This window comes from Panthera pardus, unplaced genomic scaffold (genome assembly GCF_024362965.1).
Source record: "Panthera pardus isolate Hobbes unplaced genomic scaffold, ASM2436296v1 HiC_scaffold_8, whole genome shotgun sequence".
Taxonomy (NCBI): domain Eukaryota; kingdom Metazoa; phylum Chordata; class Mammalia; order Carnivora; family Felidae; genus Panthera; species Panthera pardus.
Genome location: NW_026527013.1, coordinates 3017129 through 3035742, shown reverse-complemented (window position 1 = coordinate 3035742; position 18614 = coordinate 3017129). Strand labels below are relative to the sequence as shown.

Here is an 18614-nt window from a genome sequence, read left to right as displayed (position 1 = left end):
CAGCCCTCTCCGTCCGAGGGAAGGAGGAAGGGGAAACTGAGGCCCAGAGCCCCTCGCGCGGCTGATCGCACCGGCCGGCCCTCCCCAGGCGCCTACTGTGTGCAGCGGGCAGCCGGCCGGGCCGGGTCAGGCTGTTCTCACCGCGCGGCCCCTCCTCCCCCTCCCCCGTGCCCCGCCGGACCTCTCCCACGACCGGGGAGGAAGTGGGAGAAATGGACAGGGGAAAAAAGTCGGGCTGAGCCAACGCCTCCCCGCTCCCCATCTCTGCCCCCTCCGGAGCCACGCAGACCCTTGAGCGAACGGCCCGCAGGACCCAGACGTCCGGGGCCCGGTCCCCGTCCAGCCCAGCGGCCCGCAGTTGGGTGGGGGAACTCGGCAAGCCGGGAAAACAACCGCCCAGCCCGCCCCTCGCCAACCCCTTCCCCCGCTACGCCCCTGGCGCAGCGGGCGGAGGCGACTCTTTTATATAATCGCGGGCAGGCAGGTTGGCTGTTTCATTTAGGGACCCGGGAGCCCAGCGGACCCAAGCCGTCAGTCGAAAACCCGCCCCCGGGTCCCTTCTGCGGCGGGGCAAACTGAGGCCCCGGGAGGGCCGGCGCCTGGCCCGGGGTCCCCGCTCCCTCGCCCCCCCCTACCCCCAGCGGCCCAGGCCGCCGCGACCCACGCCCGCGTCGGTCCTCGCAGTGCGCACAGCCCTCCCCGCCCCCGCTGCCATCCTGCCACGCCCCGGGCGTCGGGGGCAAAGCCCGCGCCCCCCCGCACCCGCCCCTGCGCAGAGGCTGGGGGCCTGTTTATCTGGAGGCCCCCACCCCCCTCCACCCCGGGGGGCCCGCTCCCCCCGCGCCCCGGGGAGCTCTGGGGCCAGATAAGCTGGCAAGCTGGCACGGCGCCGCGCAGCGGGGCGGAGAGGTCAGAGGAGGGGGGGCGCGCCGGGGGCGGGTTGGACCCCCCCCCACCAACTTGACAAAACCTAATAACAGCCCGGTCTCCCCGGCGCAGCGGGCGAAGCCCCACGGGAGGGCAGAGACGTGGCAAGAGGGGACCTGCCGAGCCTGTTCTGGCCTCCGAGGCCGGGGTGGGGGGGGGCGGGCTGGGCGTGGGGGGGGGGCCGGCGGCTGCGGCACCTTTAAGACAAGGGAGGACCCCTCTTGCCCTCGGAGAAACCAGGAAGGGAGTCGCGAGCATCATACGGGGCTTTGGCTGTACTGTACAGTTACTGTAGGGGCAGTGACGCCGCCGCCGCCGCCGGAGCGAGGGAGCGACGAGTGGAGAGCGCGAGAGGCGGAGAGCGAGAGACGCGGACCCCGGAGGCGAGCGGCCGAGGAGCCCAGTCCCAACTCCGGGCCCCGGCCCCTCGCGCCCCGGCCCGGCCCGGCCCCGGCCCGGCCGCGCGAGGTAAGTCAGCGCCCGGCGCGGCCCCCCGCACGGGGTGCAGGGCGGGGACGGGCCGGGGGCGCTGCGCCCACCTCTGCCCTCTCGGGAAGGGGAGATCCGGGAAGCCGCGGACGTTCCGCAAGTTTCAGAGGAGGGGGTGGTTGGCAGCTGCCCGGAGGCTGGGAGCGCCCTGGATCCCGAGCGCGGGGAGGGGGCGCCGCCCGGGAAGGGGGATTGGGGGCGAAGTGCATGGGCTTATGCCCCAGCACACCCCCCCCCCCCGCGCCCCAGTGCATGGCTTTTCGGGGATCCCAGACGCGCGGGGAGCGGGGGAGGGGAAGCGGGGCCGCATTGAGGGTGGGGGGGAACCGGCGTGGGGAGATAGGGGGGCGCGTCGCGTGCTAAGTTTGCAGCTAGGTACTGGGGGTGCTTTCGCCCCCCGGGGGCCTATTCGGTGCTGCGTGCATACGTTGGAGTTGGCCAGGATTGAGCTCCATGGGGGATGGGGGGGGGAGGGGGCTGAAAAAACAGGGAGGGGGGCTTTGCAAAGGAGGGGGAAGGGGTGGAGTGTCCCGGTGGGCGGGCGCGGCCGCGGGGGCTTCTGGACGCCGTAGTCCCCCCACCGCTTGCGACTGGCAGGTGGCAGGCGGCAGGGACTACAAGTCCCAGGGTGCCTCGCGCCGGCGGCCCGCCGCGGTCCGCGGGTAGGGGCGGTGCGGAGGAGGGGCGGTGAGCGGCGGGCCGGCGAACCAATGGGCGCGGACCGATCGCGCGGCGCGGCGCGGGGGCGGGCCGAGCCGGCCCGGAGGCGGGGCCTGAAGCCGGGCTCCCCTCGCCGGGGGCCGGTGGCGGTCCCCGGCTTCCGGCTGCGCGGCCCGCGGGCCGGCCCCCTCCCCGCCCCGGGGCCCCTCCCCGCCTGGTTGTGTAACCGTCCCCAGCCCCCCTCCCCTCGGCCCCCCGCCCCGGTAGGGGAGGGGGGGGTCACCCACCCGGCGCTCCCCGGGGAGGGCGGCGGCCCCAGCGGCCGCGCGGCGCAAGCGAGCCCGGGGATGCGCGGCCTAGTGCAGGCCGGGCCCGGGCGTGGGGGAGGCGGGCGGGCGGACCCAGATCCGGGGTAATTTGCATCGCCCTCCCCCCAGCCCGGGTGGGGATTGGCCGCCGGCGGCGGGGGGTGGCGCGGGGCCAGGCTCACTGCCGCCTCCCGGCCCCTCGGAGGGAGCCAGCCCAGCCGCAGCCGCCGCCACCGCCGCCGCCGGGGCCGGGCCCCCTCGCCGCTGCCCCGGGAAGGAGGTAGGAGCCCCCCACGCGGGCGGTGCGGCGGGGGCCCGCGGGCCGGGGCGGGGGCCGCGCGCTGCGGCCGGGGCGGGGGAGGGGGCCGCTTCCTGCCCCCGCCCGGGCCTGACTCAGCCTTGGGTGGGGGGACAGGCCTGGCCCCTTGCCCCGCCCGCGCGGCCGCGCGGCTCCGGCCCCCGGGGAGGGGGCGGAGAGCACCCCTCTCCCCGCCGCCCGCGCCCCCAAAGCGCGTGACCCCGTCTCCTCTGGCTCAGACCCCCCTCCTTCCCCTTGACGCCACCACCACGTGCGAACCCTGAGTCCCGGCAGAGGAGGGGGTGAGCTGGTGGGATCCGGCCCCCTCCCTCGCCCTTCCTCCCTCCCTGGCTTGGGAACCAGCCCCCTCCCCCAGTCCCGGGCCTGGAACCAGGCAGGGGCCTGAACTGAGCGCCGGGGCCGGTGCACCCCCCCCCCCCCTCCCCCGGGCACAGGCCTTTGCGGGTTCTGGGTGGCACTGCTGGCTGGGGAGCCCGGTGGACCGCAGCAAGAGACTGCTGTCCAACCTGGCTGGGGCACCCAGTGGGCGCCCACTAAATGTTTGGGGAATGCAGCCAGCAGTGGAGTGAGCCGGCAGGGGAGGCAGACAACTCCTCCCCCCACCCCCCCCCCCCCCCCCAAGCCGGGCGGCGGAAGTGAGAGAGGTGCTGGTGCCCCTTCCCCGGGTGTGCCCACCTGGTTCACCCATGGGTGGCAGGCTTGGTTTACTACGCACCCCCTCCCCCTGCCAGCTGCCTCCGGGAGCAGGGCCGGCTGGAGAGGGCATCCGGGATTCCATGTCAGCGCCCCCCCCCCCCCCCACCACAACACGGCCAGGGCGTAACCCTGAGTGTGCCGCTCCCACACTGGGGGGGCCCTCCGCAGGACCAGCCGATCACTTCCTATTGGCAGAGCTGGTCTTGGGAGAGGTCCGGGGAGTCCAGGCTCGGCTCCGTGCAGGGGGCATTTTCCCCTGGGGGCCACCCCCGCTGGGGCCCCTAGAGCGCACCGGGCCTGGCACTTGTCGGCTGGGCTCGGGGCTCTGTTTACCGCCAGCCATCGCTGTGGAGACGGGAGCCTAGGGGAGAAGGGGGGGCAGGAGCCGGTGACTGGAAGAGCGGAGGCCTGGGATCCGCATGCCTAATGAGGGAAAGAGGAGCCAACGGGGACACTGAAATTTTAATTCGAGGGTCACTTTGGGGGGGTATTTATTATTCAGTTCTGATTGGCTGCGTGGTGGCCAGTCAGCACCCTGGCCCGGGCCGGGAGCCACGAGAAACTCTCAGCACAGGCCCTAGGAGAAGCAGCAGGGGGTGGCCGCAGGGAGCTGATGCGCCCTTTCCTCTGTGTGGGAGACTGAGGCCTGGCAGAGCTGGGTCTCATCCAGTGGGGAAGGTTCCTGAGGCCGTAGCAAGTACTCGTGTTTGCTTTTTCCCTTCCTTTCTCTTCCTTGGGGCCCTCTGACCTATAGCTGGGTCAGGCTGGTGGCAGTCCCCTTTGCCACAGGAGGAAACCAAGGCTGGGAGGGGAGGCTAGACACGCGTGTGGGGACCCCGGGGCAGGGAGGGGGGGGTGGCTTACAGCAACCCTCGGAGCAGGTGCCGTGTTGGGCAGGGGAGACTGAGGCCCAGAGGGAAGCAGAGAGCAGCCCAAGGTCACCTAGCTGGGCCTGGGTCTGACCCTCATGGTCCTGCCTCCTGGCTCACAAGACGAGTCTCCTCTCAGCTGAGGGGCACCCACCCACTTCTCTTCCTGGGGGCCTGGGGGCTGAGAGCCGGCATTTGTAGGCCAAATGGAGACTTCCTGGGGCTTATGAAACCCTGTGTCCAAAGAGGACAGCGAGGCTCAGAGAGGGCCAGCCAGGTGCCCAAGGTCACACAGCATGAGCCCCTTGTCCTCTCGCCTCCCCAGCCTTCTGTGGCAGGCACTTTTATGGCTCGCTAAGGCCTTTCCTGCCCTCTCTGAGCCACAGTCCCGCACCTTGGCACCTTGGCCCCTGGAGATGGGCAGGGCTCTGGGTTTTATGACCCATTATACCCAAGATGACTGAGGTCACCTCGCTAAAGCTGAGACTCAGGGCCAGCCCCTCTGCAGCAGAGCTGGCCCGAGGTCTGCTGGGGTTTCGAATGACCCACTAGCTGCTGTGTGACCTTGGACAAGCCCCTTGGCCTTTTGGAGCCTGGGTGTCCCCCGCTGTAAATTGGGGTTACAGGGTTCTCCCTGCGTGGTGCCTGTGGGTCTACCTGTGTCCTCTTTCCTGCCCTCCCTCATGGAGGGAGCACCTAGGTCAACTCGGCGCAGTGGGGATTCTGGCGGAGTGTGTCGCCAGCCCGGCCACTTGAGACATGCAGAACCCCTTCACCTGTCACCTTGTGCTCCAGGCACCTGATGGACCATAAACCGCCCTGCAACAGCCCTGGGCAGTGGGGACCAGAGGAACAGGCTTGGGTGGGGGCCAGTGTGGTCCAGTCCCAGCCCAGCCCTCACCTCCACCTGAGGTCTCCTTGGGGAGGTCACCGCCCCTCTGCCAGCCTCACTCTCGCCATCAGCCCAAACCTGTGGTCCTGAGGGTTTAGTCCCCGATTCTCCAGGAGACTTGGCTGAGCGACTGTCGTGCGGTGTCAGGGCCTGGGAGAGTGCTGCATCCCTGGTGACCAGGGGTTAGGGCCCCCCTGTCCTGAGTTCACAGATGTCAGCAGGACTCCAGTCCTGCCCCAGGCTCCCTCTGTGACCTCAGGCAAACCTCTCCCTTTTCTGAGGCAGAGGCAGCTCTGAGGGGGGGTGAGAATAAGCTGTCCTCAGCCCCAAGTCCTCCAGGGTAGGGGGTTCAGTCCCTTGCTGGTACCTGGGGGCAGTGTGGAGGAGGGGGGAGGAGCCTGGGAAGGACCAGTCGGGCAGTACAGAGCCAGTGGGCTTGTGTTCAAAGTGAGCTCTGCTGTGTGACCCTGGGCGAGTCACTTCCCCTCTCTGAGCCTCAGTTTCCTGACCCGTAAAGTGGGGCAGTGATTACAGACCTGTAAGGACCCCTGTCGAGATCAGGGTCGGGCCTGTTGAGGAGCAGCGCCTGCCCTCGGGGCCCAAGTCCTGAGTGGAGCCCCAAAGCGCGGAAGGGGCCCTGCTGAGAATCTGGCGCTTGTGAAGAGCCTGGCCAAAGGACTGGCCCCTCCATCTGTCCCCCCAGCAGGCTGTGAGCGGCCACTCGGTGGAAGTGTCCCCACCCACGCCTTTCTGGTTTAACTGGAAAACAAGGCCCCGTCCCACCTCCCATCAGGATGTGTTTGATGGGAGGGAGCTGGCGGGTTCGTGGGCACAGGACACAAGGCCCCCACGGGCCAGGCTCCCCCTCGTCTGGGCCCTCCAGGCTTAGCGATCCACCTGCCCGGGCTGGGGGCGGGGGGGGGGGTGGGTGGGAGGTGCAGGCACCTCCTGGTAACAAGCAGGCCTCGGGGGAGGGAGGGAGAGGTCTGGACGAACGAGAGGACAGCTTCGAGAGGCCAGCCAGGCCCCTTCTGGGCATTTTGTCCAAGCAGGTACAGCCTGAGCAAGGGTGGGCTAGACCGTGATGGGAATCTGTGAAGCCTGGCTTTGCTTACCCCCAGGTGATGGGAAGCTCATTCCTTCTAACTCCCCACGAGTGGCTCTGGCTTCCCGGGGCTTCCTCTTGGAAGCCGGGGACTGGTGTCAGGGCTGTTACTTCCTGGCCCGCGACAGCCCTCGAGAGCGTGGGAATAGGGTGAGCCTCAGCCCCACCCATGAGTTGGGGGTCAGATGGGATCCTCGTGACCTCCTCGAAGCACCCCCCGCCCCCCAACTTCCCACCGGCCTGCAGCCTTCCTGCCTCTGGCCCTTTAAGGCCTGGGCAGGAAGCCCCTCCCCATTTAGGGCAATAAATGGACACATAAAATGGCCGAGGGCCTGTTTGCTGGTGTCTGGCCTGGCTGGAGGCCTGTGAGGACAGGCGGGCTGGCAGCCCGGCAGCCACCCTGGGCCGTTGGTGCCCCCCACTCCCTAATCGGGACGCTGCATTCCTGTCCCATTAAACCCCAGGCCGGGGACCGGGCCAGGCAGGGATTGGCACCAGGTCAGGGCGGGGTTACCCGTTGGGACCAACCTTGCAACACAGGCCGCTGGCCTGGGAGGGGGCGGGGGCGGCTGGGCGTGGGCCTGGCGACCGCACCTGGGCACCAGACTTGCTGTGTGACCTTGGGCCGGCCACCCACCCTCTCTGGGTCTGGTTTTCCCCTCCAGGTGAGGGCTCCTCGCCCCTGGCTTCCTCCTGGGGCCTCACCACATACTTCCTTGACACGCAGTAGGTGGAGAGGGGGCTGAATTCCTGGAGTCACGTTCGGAGGTTAAGTTCGGAGTCCCCCCATCCTCAAGGAGGCCCCGGGGGGGGGGGGTCAGTAAGCAGCCTCACTGGGCCTTTGCGGACACATGCCGGCACACAGTAGGTCCTCAGGCAGAGTTTGCTGAATAGGTGGGGCTGGGACCCTGGGCCTCAAGCAGCCCCAGTCCCCTTGGCACTTGTCATGACCTCCGAGGAAACTGAGGCACAGAGAGGCCCTGCCTCTTGCCCAGTGTCCTACAGCCTGGAAGTGGAGGACCTGGGATTTGGGCTCGGACTGCTGTGCACGGCACATAGTAGGTGTCAGAGGTCCCTTCTTTGGTTTCCTGTTCTACTCTGTGTCGGGGCCGGGGCGTGGGGGGTAGACAGGCCTCAACCGCTCATTAAGCAACCCCCCTCGCCCCCTCTTCCAGGAAGACAGCAGGTGGCAGTTACCTGCCCACCCCCTGCTGGCCGCCCCCTCTCCTTCCCCAGGAGTCTGGGGAGGGGGGCGAAGGAGGAGGCCCGCCCCAACCCTCACCTTGCCCCTGACCTTGGGAAGCACGGTAAATAGGGCCTCCTCCCCCTGTCCCTCTCTGGGGCGCCCACCTCCAGGCCTTTGCCTGTCCTGTTCCCCGCGCTCAGGATGCCCTTGCCACACCTGCTGCTCCTGGGGCCAGGCGGGGGCACTCCTGACCTGGCGCTGGGTCCCCGGCCTGGCCGCTGGTCTGCTGTGTGCCCTTGCCCAGGCCTCCTCACCTCTCTGAGCCTCTCCTCGTCTGTAAAGCCCTGGGCTTACAGCGAGAAGGATGAAACAAGGTGCCAGTTAGTCCCCAGTCGTCCAGGGCACACGGGAGGCCCCGGGAGGGCTCCCGACAGGCCCGGGGTTCTGCCGCCTTGGAAACAGTGCGGCAAATAAATGACCCTAGGTTAGCTCAGAGGTGGGACCGGGGGAGCGCGCCAGCCGGGTGGGCGGGGCTGGGTGTGGGCTCACTCCGCGCATAGCTCTGTGGTCTTTGGTTCATCCGGTTTGCTGCGCCCCTACTGTGCGCCGGCGGCGGGGGTGGGGGGAGGGGGGGAGCCTGCTGAGGCCTGCCCCTCGGCCGCCGCCGAGTCAGCACCGAGCGCCCCGGAAATCCCATGGAGGCGGGGGCGGGGCTCTGATGAAAGATGGGCTGGGTGGGTGTGGGCCCGAGCTGTGAGGACCCTGGCCCTGGAGGGTGGGGACCTGGCCGGCGTGGGGGTGGGGCTTCCTGGAGGAGAGAAGTTTCATTGGGTCGTCCTGACCGAGGCAGCCACCTGGCGTGGGGGCACCTACTGGGTGTCAGGTGCCGGCCGGGCCTCTTAGGGTGCAGGAGGCCACACGGCTGTCCTGGCGAGAAGATGCCGTGGCGCACAGTGGGTGTTCAGCAAACAGGTGCCTTTTAACTGCCGGGTCGCCCGCCTGACCCGCGCGGGGTTTTCTGCCTCTGCCTTAGAGGGAGGGGCCCCAAGGGGTGGGGGCAGTGGCCTGGGGTGTGGCACGCAGGTGGCGGGAGGGTGTGGGCCAGGTTGTCTGCAGACCCAGTTTAGTTTCCAGGCTGAGGGATGAGGCAACGGCTTGCTGGGGGTGGGGGGGTCTCTTAGGATTACGTGGGGGAAACAGAGGCCCTGGCTGGAGGGGACAGAGACGTGGCCTTTGGACCTACGGGCCGCGCCACGCTGCAGGCTCGCCTGGCTGGTGCAGACCCAGGCCCAGGGCCCGGGCCGGCGCCCCGTGCCTGCTCCCCCAGCCGGCTGCAAACCGGAGCCCGAGCATCTTCATACTTGGGACCAGGGCTGCGCCAGCCCCCTTGCCCGGCAGGCGCAGTGCCCGTGGGAAGGCAGGGGTGGGGCAGCCTGGGGGGCGGGGGGTGGGGGGGGAAGGTGCTGGTGAATGCTCTGAACCATTGCAGGTCCGGACCTTGAGGCACCTGGGGGGAGGATGGCAAGCGGGGCCACGGTGGCCATCTTGAGGCCTTGGTGGCCCGGATCAGAAGGGGGTGAGGAGGGCCGAGGCCAGTCTGATCCGGAGCCCATCTGCCCACTTGCTCCCTGGGGCCTGGGGCCAGACGGCAGATGGTGGCAGGGGGTGGGAGCCGCCACAGGGGCTCCTCCGAGGCTTCCGTGGCTGGGCCTCAGATGGGGTCGGGCGTCCCCCCCCCCCCATCTCCTGCTCCCAACAGCCACATCTGAGCCTCCCCCCCCCCCCCCCCCCCCCCCCCCCACGGCCCCACCACAGGCTGGCGGAACAGAGGGGGGAGCCGAGCAGCTGGTGTGGTCAGCGGGAAAGAGGGCGGGCCGCAGAGAGAGGCGTCCTGGGAAGTGTAGTGCCGGCCCGAGTGGCCACACAAAGGCCTCTGTGTCAGCCCCAGGGCCAGGGCCCTGCTCCCAGGGCGGCCCCGGGTCGGGACAGTCCCGGCCTGGCCTTGGGTCGGGCCAGACCAACCCCGGGGTCCCTCGCCAGGCTGGTCCACTCGCGGCGGGAGGGATGTGGGTTGGAGCTGGGTTGGGCTGCTCGTGCTCTGCCTGGGGGGCTGGGGGTCCCGAGGCCCTCAGGCCAAGGAAGGCGCGGCCCCCCTCCCGGGAGATGTCTGGGGGCTCTGTCCTGAGAGCTGGGCAACCGGAGGAACGTGGGTTGTGTTGGGTGGCTTGGGGCAGCTGGGGGCTCCCCAGAGAGGGTGGAGGGGTGGGGACAGGAGCCAGAGGGTTGCACAAGCGCCCGAGTGGGTGATGAGTCACAGCCCAGGGGAAGGCGGAAAAAGGGAGTGGGGGAGAGGGGCAGGACAGACGGAGTGTCCCCCACCACTACCGCCAGCTTTTCCAAAGGCCTCTCTGTCCATTCGACAGATGGGGAGACTGAGGCCCTGGGCCGAACAGGGTGGCCAAGAGTTGGGGAGGAGCCGGGTGGGCATGAGGTGGACAGAAAGCCCCTACTTCTCCTCTGGGGGTTCAGCCTGGGTGGGCAGGGAAAAGGAGCCTCAGGCAGTCGTTCCCCCCCGCCCCCACCCCGTGACTCTCTGCTGTGCCTGGGCCAAGCTGAGCTGCGTCGTCCTGGGGGCTCCGTGCTGGGGGCTCCGCGAGGAGCGGGAAGTGGCTTGTCCTGTGGCCACTGGCTCCGCCCCTCCAGGGCACGCCCACAGCCTGGTCCCTGGGTCTTGGCCTTACCCTTTCCTCCTGACTCGGAGCCTCACTGGGAGGTCAGAAAAGGCCAGGGGCCAGGCAGGGACTGACGACCGGGTTGTCCCCCGGGTCACACATCCCAGGTTTGAGTCAGGGTACGGCTGAGGGGCCGTGGGCGTGGTTCTCCACCGGGAGCCCTGTTTTCTCACCTCCACAGGGCAGACGGTGCTGCCCGCAGGGACTGCCGGGGGCTCGGCCATATGACAGCGCACAGTGGGTGCCTTGCCTCACCGCCTCCTTAGAGAGGGTGCGGGCAGAAGCCAGCACTCAGATTCATTAGGAAGCAAGGCATTTATCGAGTGCCTACTGTGTGCTCCCGTACCGCCTCAAATCATCCCTTGCCTGGCACTCTAGGGGGCCCTCTGGTGGAGGGAGGGTGGGGGGGGTGGGGAGTCAGGATCTGTCGCTCGAGCCCCCGGCGTGGGTTTTGCCGGTTGATAAGGCAGCACTGTACGTCCGCCTGCCCTGGTGCACAGCTGGGAAACTGAGGCTGGGGGCGGGGCGGGGGGGGGGCGCTGCCTTCCGGGGGTCCCCAGCCCCGGCCGGTGCGCCCACCACCCCGCGCCCTCACGATCACTACTCCCTCCCTCCCTCCCTCCCCCCCCCCCCACCTGGCGCTGCAGGTCTCGGCGCGGAAGATGGCCGGCGGTGTGGACGGCCCCATCGGGATCCCGTTCCCTGACCACAGCAGCGACATCCTGAGCGGACTCAACGAGCAGCGGACGCAGGGCCTGCTGTGCGACGTGGTGATCCTGGTGGAGGGCCGGGAGTTCCCCACGCACCGCTCGGTGCTGGCGGCCTGCAGCCAGTACTTCAAGAAGCTGTTCACGTCGGGCGCCGTGGTGGACCAGCAGAACGTGTACGAGATCGACTTCGTCAGCGCCGAGGCCCTCACGGCCCTCATGGACTTCGCCTACACGGCCACGCTCACCGTGAGCACGGCCAACGTGGGCGACATCCTCAGCGCCGCCCGCCTGCTGGAGATCCCCGCCGTGAGCCACGTGTGCGCCGACCTCCTCGACCGGCAGATCCTGGCGGCCGACGCGGGCGCCGACGCCGGGGCAGCTGGACCTCGTGGGTCAGACCGACCAGCGGAACCTCCTCCGGGCCAAGGAGTACCTCGAGTTCTTCCAGAGCAACCCCATGAACAGCCTGCCCCCCACCTCCGCCTTCCCCTGGTCTGCTTTCGGCACGTCCGACGAGGACTTGGACGCCACCAAGGAGGCCGTGGCCGCGGCCGTGGCCGCCGTGGCCGCCGGCGACTGCAACGGCTTGGACTTCTACGGGCCGGGGCCGCCGGCCGAGCGGCCCTCGGCCGGGGACGCGGACGAGGGCGACAGCAACCCGGGCCTGTGGCCGGAGCGGGACGAGGACGCCCCTGCCGGGGGCCTCTTCCCGCCGCCCGTGGCCCCGCCGGCCACCGCCACGCAGAACGGCCACTACAGCCGGGGTGGGGAGGAGGAAGCGGCCTCGCTGTCGGAGGCGGCCCCCGAGCCGGGCGACTCTCCGGGCTTCCTGTCGGGCGCGGCCGAGGACGGGGACGGGGACGGGCCCGACGCGGATGGGCTGGCGGCCAGCACGCTGCTGCAGCAGATGATGTCATCGGTGGGCCGGGCGGGGGCGGCTGGCGGCGGCGGGGGACAGCGACGACGAGTCGCGGGCGGACGACAAGGGCGTCGTGGACTACTACCTGAAGTACTTCAGCGGCGCCCACGACGGGGATGTTTACCCGGCCTGGTCGCAGAAGGTGGAAAAGAAGATCCGGGCCAAGGCCTTCCAGAAGTGCCCCATCTGCGAGAAGGTCATCCAGGGCGCCGGCAAGCTGCCGCGGCACATCCGGACCCACACCGGAGAGAAGCCCTATGAGTGCAACATCTGCAAAGTCCGATTCACCAGGTGAGCCGGTGCGCCGCGGGGCGGGGTGCAGCTGGGGACGCCGGGACCCCCACCCAGCCCCCCCCCCCCCCCGCAGCACCGCTGTCCCCTCCGGGGATGGTGCTTTCTCTGTCTCGGGCGGGGGAGGGCTCGGGCGCTCCCCAGGCTGAGCCCATAGGCCTCGGGGCCGGACCACGGGAGGCTCAGGCTCGAGGGAAGGCCCGGGAGTCGGGGGTGGGGGGCGTCCTTCTCATCCGGACTGGAGGCCGACGTTTGCCTGGGGAGAGGGTGGCTGCCCCGTAGGGCAGGGGGAGCCGGGCTGCCTCCCTGAGTCTCCCAGGAGCCCCGGGGGACTCGCTCTACTCGGCCAGCATTTACGGAGCACCTGCTGGGCGCCAGGCCCTGTCCTAGGCCCCCGGGGACCCAGGAGCGGAGAGGCACGCCAGAATCCCCGTGCGGGCCATGGGGCGTGTGTGAGCTAAAACCACAGAGCTGAGAAGACAGGTTGGGAGCAGAGAACCAGGGAGGGGGGCGGCGGCTGTTTTAAACAGAGAGCTGAGTCCCCGAGGAGGGAAGCGCCACTGCAAAGGCCCTGAGGCTCAGTTCAGCTTGGGGGTCGCGCCACTGCAAAGGCCCTGAGGCCAGTTCAGCTTGGGGTCGCGGGCGGGCTGGCAGCAGGAGGGAAATGGACATGGGAGCCGCTGGGTTTGGTCCCTAGGCAGGAGGAGTTGGAGGCCAGGCTAGGGGAATTTGTGATTGGGTCTTAAGAGTCCAGAGCTGGCCGGCTGGGCCCTGTGGGCCAGCCGGCGGCGGGGGGGAGGGGGGGGCGCGGGGGGCTGGCGTGCAGGGGCCTGGCCAGGCTGGGTGACTCAGCATCACCCCCTACCCCCACCCGCCCTGGGGTTCCCCCAGCCACGCCCACCCAGGCTGAAGAAAGAGGCCATTGTCCCGGCTTCCCGGCCCTGCCCCATCGGGACAGGATCTAGGGGCTGACCCCCGGCCCCTTCCCCACCAGGCCAGGAGAAGAGGGTGTGGCCCAGACTGCAGGGCTCAGGACCCTAAGCAAGGGGTAAAGGGTGCCAGCTGGGAGGTAGGAATCTAGTTGGGGGCCTGTCCCCCCCCATTTGGTGAGATTGGGGCACTGTTAGTCTCGGGGCTGCCTCTTCCTCCAGACAGGGGTCCCTAAGGTGGCTGTGGGCCGTGCCCTCAGGGTCTCTGGGCCCAGGAGGGCAGCTTTGTAGAGGCCCAGTAAGCCAGGATCTGGAGAGGTGAGAAGGGGCCTGGGGCTCCCCTGACACTCCCCCCCCCCCCCCCCGCCCCGGTCCCACACCCCTAATGACAGGCCTCAGGTGGCTTCATTCTGAGCTGGAGTTCTCCTGGCTCTACCCCACCCTGACTCAGGCTGATCCTGTTTACCAGGCAGGGAAACTGAGGCAGGGAGAGCCACACCAGGCCGGGCCTCTACCCCCACGTGCCCACCTGGCTCCTCTTTGCCCCCAACCCAGGGCCCCAGCCCCCACGCCTTCCTTCAGGCCAGGGAGCCCAGGGGCCCCTGTGAGTCACACTAGAGAGTTGAGTAAGCGGGGCCTGTGGCAGCCGGGGCTATAATTACCCGGACCAGGGCTCGGGGTGACGAAACAGGCTGCTTCCACCCCCACCCCACCACCGGGCAGCCCCTGGCCCGCTGTGCAGCCTGGGACAGGTCGCTTTGCCTCTCTGAGCCTTAACTGGAGGAGTCTCTCTGCTCCTCAGTCGGAGTCCCTGCTGCCCCCTCTGGACCTGGCCCGCGCTGGGATCTGGACGGGACAAGCGGGAGACCGTGTTCGTGTAGACTCTGAGGAGGTGGAGGGAAGGGAGCTCCCTCGGGGCTAAGAGACCCGGGTGGTCCAGGGAACGAGGAGTTCACTGTGTCCCGAGTTCTGTTGACTCACGTGGGATTATAAGGCTGGAGAAGAGGCAGGGGTCTGGTTGCAAAGGGCCAGGCCTTGAACCTCAGGGCAGTAGAGAGGCTTGAAAGGGTTAGAGCTCTGTGGGTGGTGCCAGAGGTAGGGACCTGGGGCTAGAAGAGCCTGGGGAGACCAAGTCTCTGAGGAGTGGGAGAGGCTTCCTGGAGGAGGAGGGACATTTGAGATGGGGCTTTGACGGATGCATAGGAGTTTGTCGGTCCCGCCACTGAGCATTGTGGTAGGTGTGAAAAGTGAGAGGCCCAGGATGGCTGAGCCGTAGGGTGCACGAGGCTGCAGCAAGGAACGGGTCAGATGCTGGCCAGGGTTGCGGAGACCCAGGTCTCTGCCCCTGCCCTGTGGATTCCAGGCAGGAATCCTCTCCCACGGCCAGAGGCCAACCCAGCGATCATATGAGTCACCTCTGTGATTTGACATCTTCCGGCAGGCGCATTTTTTAAAAAGCGAGAGGAACAGGTGAAAGTAACTCGAGTCGTATTTGACGTCCATTTTTCTTGCGTTCAACGTGTAATCGGCGGACAGAGCTCTAAGCGAGCCAGTTTGCGTGACACGTTAAGCGAACGAAGCCTTCAAGATCTGGGGCGCCTTTTGGACTTGGTGGCCCATCTCAGCTTGAGCAGGCCACGTCGCGAGGGTTCGGGCCGCGTGTGAGAGCCGTGGCTGCTGTGTGACACAGAGCAGCACCCGGACTGTCGTGGCTTTAGGGCTGATCCGTTGGCCAGCTTGGCTGGCTCCGCACTGTTCCCTGTGGGGCAAGATGGGCAGGCAGGGGCCCCGGAATCACCGGGCCCCAAGGAAACCGGCACACAAACGAGAGTAAGGGTGGTGGCCTGAGGGACGCGGGGTGGGTCGGGTGGAGTGCGAGGTGGGGAGGGGCCCGTCTGAGGAAGTGACGTCTGAGCTGGAAGTCAGAGATGAAGATCTGGTTAAAAAGTGCTCCGGGCAGCAGGAACAGCATGTGCAAAGGTCCTGAAGTAGGCTTGTGCTCAGCCTGTTGCAGTGACAGCCAGGAATCCAGCGTGGCCAGAGCAGAGAAAGACAGAGGTGCTGGGGGAGTTGACGGAGACTGGGGGCTGTGGGGTGGGGACCCTCTGTCCCAGAATGCAGGACTTTCCGTCTTAGAGACCAGGACAGCTGGCCACCCTCTCTGTTACCAAACACCCTGGCGTGTTGCCTCATGCCCTGTAGTATTTTCCAGCCCCGGAAATAGGGTCTGGTATTCAGCAGGCACTCAGTAAATGCCTAGTGTTGTGAATGAATGCGGGTGCCACAGGCAGAACCCCCAGAGGGAAGCCCCATTATTTCCCTCCTTCTATGGATAAGAGAAAAGGGGTTCAGAGAGGTTCTGCCATTTGAGTGGTGGCGGTGGGGGGTGGGGGGAGTGCAAGGCGTTTTCCAGCCCCTGTGGGTGTCGCTTCCCCAGCGCAGAGGGCCCACGTCTTGGGCCCACGGCCGTGGGTGCCCCGGTATTCCCGGGCTTGTCCCTCCTCGGGCTTGGAGGGCCCACGTCTCGGGCCCATGGCCCCGGGTGCCCTGGTATTCCCGGGCTTGTCCCTCCTCGGGCTTGGAGGGCCCACATCTCGGGCCCACGGCCCCGGGTGCCCTGGTATTCCCGGGCTTGTCCCTCCTCGGGCTTGGAGGGCCCACATCTCGGGCCCACGGCCCCGGGTGCCCTGGTATTCCCGGGCTTGTCCCTCCTCGGGCTTGGAGGGCCCACGTCTCGGGCCCATGGCCCCGGGTGCCCTGGTATTCCCGGGCTTGTCCCTCCTCGGGCTTGGAGGGCCCACATCTCGGGCCCACGGCCCCAGGTGCCCTGGTATTCCCGGGCTTGTCCCTCCTTGGGCTTGGAGGGCCCACGTCTTGGGCCCACGGCCCTGGGTGCCCCGGTATTCCCGGGCTTGTCCCCACCCCAGCGCGGAGGGCCCACGTCTCGGGCCCACGGCCCCGGGTGCCCCGGTATTCCCGGGCTTGTCCCTCCTCGGGCTTGGAGGGCCCACATCTCGGACCCACGGCCCTGGGTGCCCCGGTATTCCCGGGCTTGTCCCCACCCCAGCGCGGAGGGCCCACGTCTCGGGCCCACGGCCCCGGGGGCCCCGGTATTCCCGGGCTTGTCCCTCCTCGGGCTTGGAGGGCCCACGTCTCGGGCCCACGGCCCCGGGGGCCCCGGTATTCCCGGGCTTGTCCCTCCTCGGGCTTGGAGGGCCCACGTCTCGGGCCCACGGCCCCGGGGGCCCCGGTATTCCCGGGCTTGTCCCCACCCCTGCGCGGAGGGCCCGCCTCTCCGGCCGTGGCCCGCGGGGCTCGGGGTGGTGCCGGCGCCCGCTGACCGCCCCCCCCTCCGCCCCGCCCGCAGGCAGGACAAGCTCAAGGTGCACATGAGGAAGCACACGGGCGAGAAGCCGTACCTGTGCCAGCAGTGCGGGGCGGCCTTCGCGCACAACTACGACCTGAAGAACCACATGCGCGTGCACACCGGCCTGCGCCCCTACCAGTGTGACAGTTGCTGCAAGACCTTCGTGCGCTCCGACCACCTGCACAGACACCTCAAGAAGGACGGCTGCAACGGCGTCCCCTCGCGCCGCGGCCGCAAGCCCCGCGTGCGGGGCGGGGCGCTCGGGGGGCCCGACCCCTCCCCGGGGGCCGCCGCCCCGCCCGGCGCCGCGGCCCCGCCCGGCTCCCCCGACGGCCGGCGCAACGGCCGGGAGAAGCACTTTAAGGACGAGGACGAGGACGAGGACGAGGCCGGCGCCGACGGCCTGAGCAGGTTGAATGTAGCGGGTGCCGGCGGAGGGGGAGGCGACGGGGGCGCCGGGGCCACCGCCGACGGCAGCTTCGCGGCCGGACTTGCCTGAAAACCAAAAAGAGAAAACAGAAACCCGAGAGGAGAGAGAGAGAGAGACAGAGAGAGAGAGAGAGAGAGAAAATCACCCACCACCCCCCCAAAAACACAAAAAAAGAAAATCTATCTATATACAGATATCTATATCTATATATATATATACAGATATATATATATGAGGCGCCACAGAATCTAGGGTAGTGCTTTTCTGAGATTTTTCTCCTTCATGATGTTCTCTCCCTCCGCGGGGACCCTCGGCCCCGCTCCGGCTCCCCGTACCCCCACCCCGCCGACGGGTTTCGGGGCTCGGTTTGGGGTTTTTGTGGGACATCTAGATTCTGAGCCCCCCCCCCCGCCCCCACGGGGCACACCCAGCATGGGGTCTGGGGTCCCATCTGAGGCCTGGTCAGGGCCCCAGGCGCCAGGTGGGGGTGAGGGTGGCCGCGGGGGCTGGGGCACTGGGGTGGGCTTTTGTTTTCGTCCCCTCGCTGGTTTCTATGAGTCTTTCAGACAAGACCTTAAACGATCTCTGTCCGCTGTGAGTGGACGTTAAAATGCACCCTGTCCCCACCCCCATCCTCCTTCCTCAGGGCACTTACTAAGTGGGGGTCTCCCCCCCCCCCCACCTCCCCGCCTCCCCGACGGCCTCCCTGCCTCCCGCTCCTGCCTGTGGTCCTGTACGTGTCCTGGCCGCTGTGACACAAATCTATTTATTTCCAGGCCCGGAGAGGGGAGCCGGGGGAGGGGGCGCCAGGGTGGCTCCCTGGGGGGGGGGGGGCTGCCGCCGCCTCCCTTCACGGCACTTACACCCTGGCGGACCCCCCCCCTCGAACCGCCGCTCAGGGCGCCCCGCCACCCCCCCCCCCCCCCAGGCCGTGCTCCCCGACCCAGGCCACCCAGACCCCACGAGACGTTTGGAGATTCAAAACATTTTTGTCTTTACCCTCCCCTTAGCCCTCTCCCAAGTTTTTAAAGCACTTTTTAGATTTTTTTTTCTTTCCCTCCTTAAAAACAAAATTTATATATAGATATATATAGATATATATATATAAAATATACTTTCCTCAGAGGAGCAAAGCAACATTGTGGGGTGGACGAGGCCAGAGCGGAGGGAGCCCAGGGTCTCGAGGTGGCAGGGAGGAGGGGAGAAGAGGCCAGACGTTCTCGTGTCACAAAAGCAATAAAGACAACATTTTACAAAATGAAAGGAAAAACAAAAAAAACAAAAAAAACCACAAAAAAACACACACAAAAAAAGACAACCAACCACAAATAGAAGTCTTGGCACTTTGTAACGGAACGGGTACTACACTTTATCTTAATTCTTAATTTAAAACAATGTTTACAAGTTGCAACCAACTTCTATGAAAAGTCGAAAAGACAAAAAAAAATAAAAATAAAAAATAAAAGAGAGCGAGCGAGAGAGAGCGAGCGAGAGAGAGAGCAAAAAGAAATTCCTAAAAGTCAATTTATTTTTGTACAAAATAATAAAAAAAAAAACCCACCGCAGACGCAGAATCCACTTCTGTTCCCCGAGGTGACAGGGGTCAGGAAGGCACGGGGGCGAGGTCTTCTGAGGTATTCGTGCTTTGACCCGGGGCCTTGCCTTGCAGGCAGGACCGTGGGGTTTTTTTGTGTTTCTGCCGTGTCCCCCCCCACCCCCACCCCCCTCCCATTCTGTCCCGTTTTGGTTCTGATTCGGAGGTGTCTCATCACCTGCGATGGCCAC

General features: G+C 67.3%; 2 protein-coding genes across 2 annotated transcripts in view; both read left to right on the top strand.

Annotated features, from left to right (window-relative positions):
• The window catches only part of MAP2K2 (mitogen-activated protein kinase kinase 2), a 211776-nt gene that overhangs the window by 36917 nt on the left and 156245 nt on the right, over window positions 1-18614 (top strand). The gene's annotated exons all lie outside the window — the stretch shown is intronic.
• ZBTB7A (zinc finger and BTB domain containing 7A) lies at window positions 1083-18431 on the top strand. The gene is given in 5 exon segments (XM_019430867.2): window positions 1083-1395; window positions 10831-11265; window positions 11267-11833; window positions 11835-12103; window positions 16400-18431. Coding segments are annotated over 4 exon segments (1755 nt in total). The 5' UTR covers window positions 1083-1395; window positions 10831-10845; the 3' UTR covers window positions 16899-18431.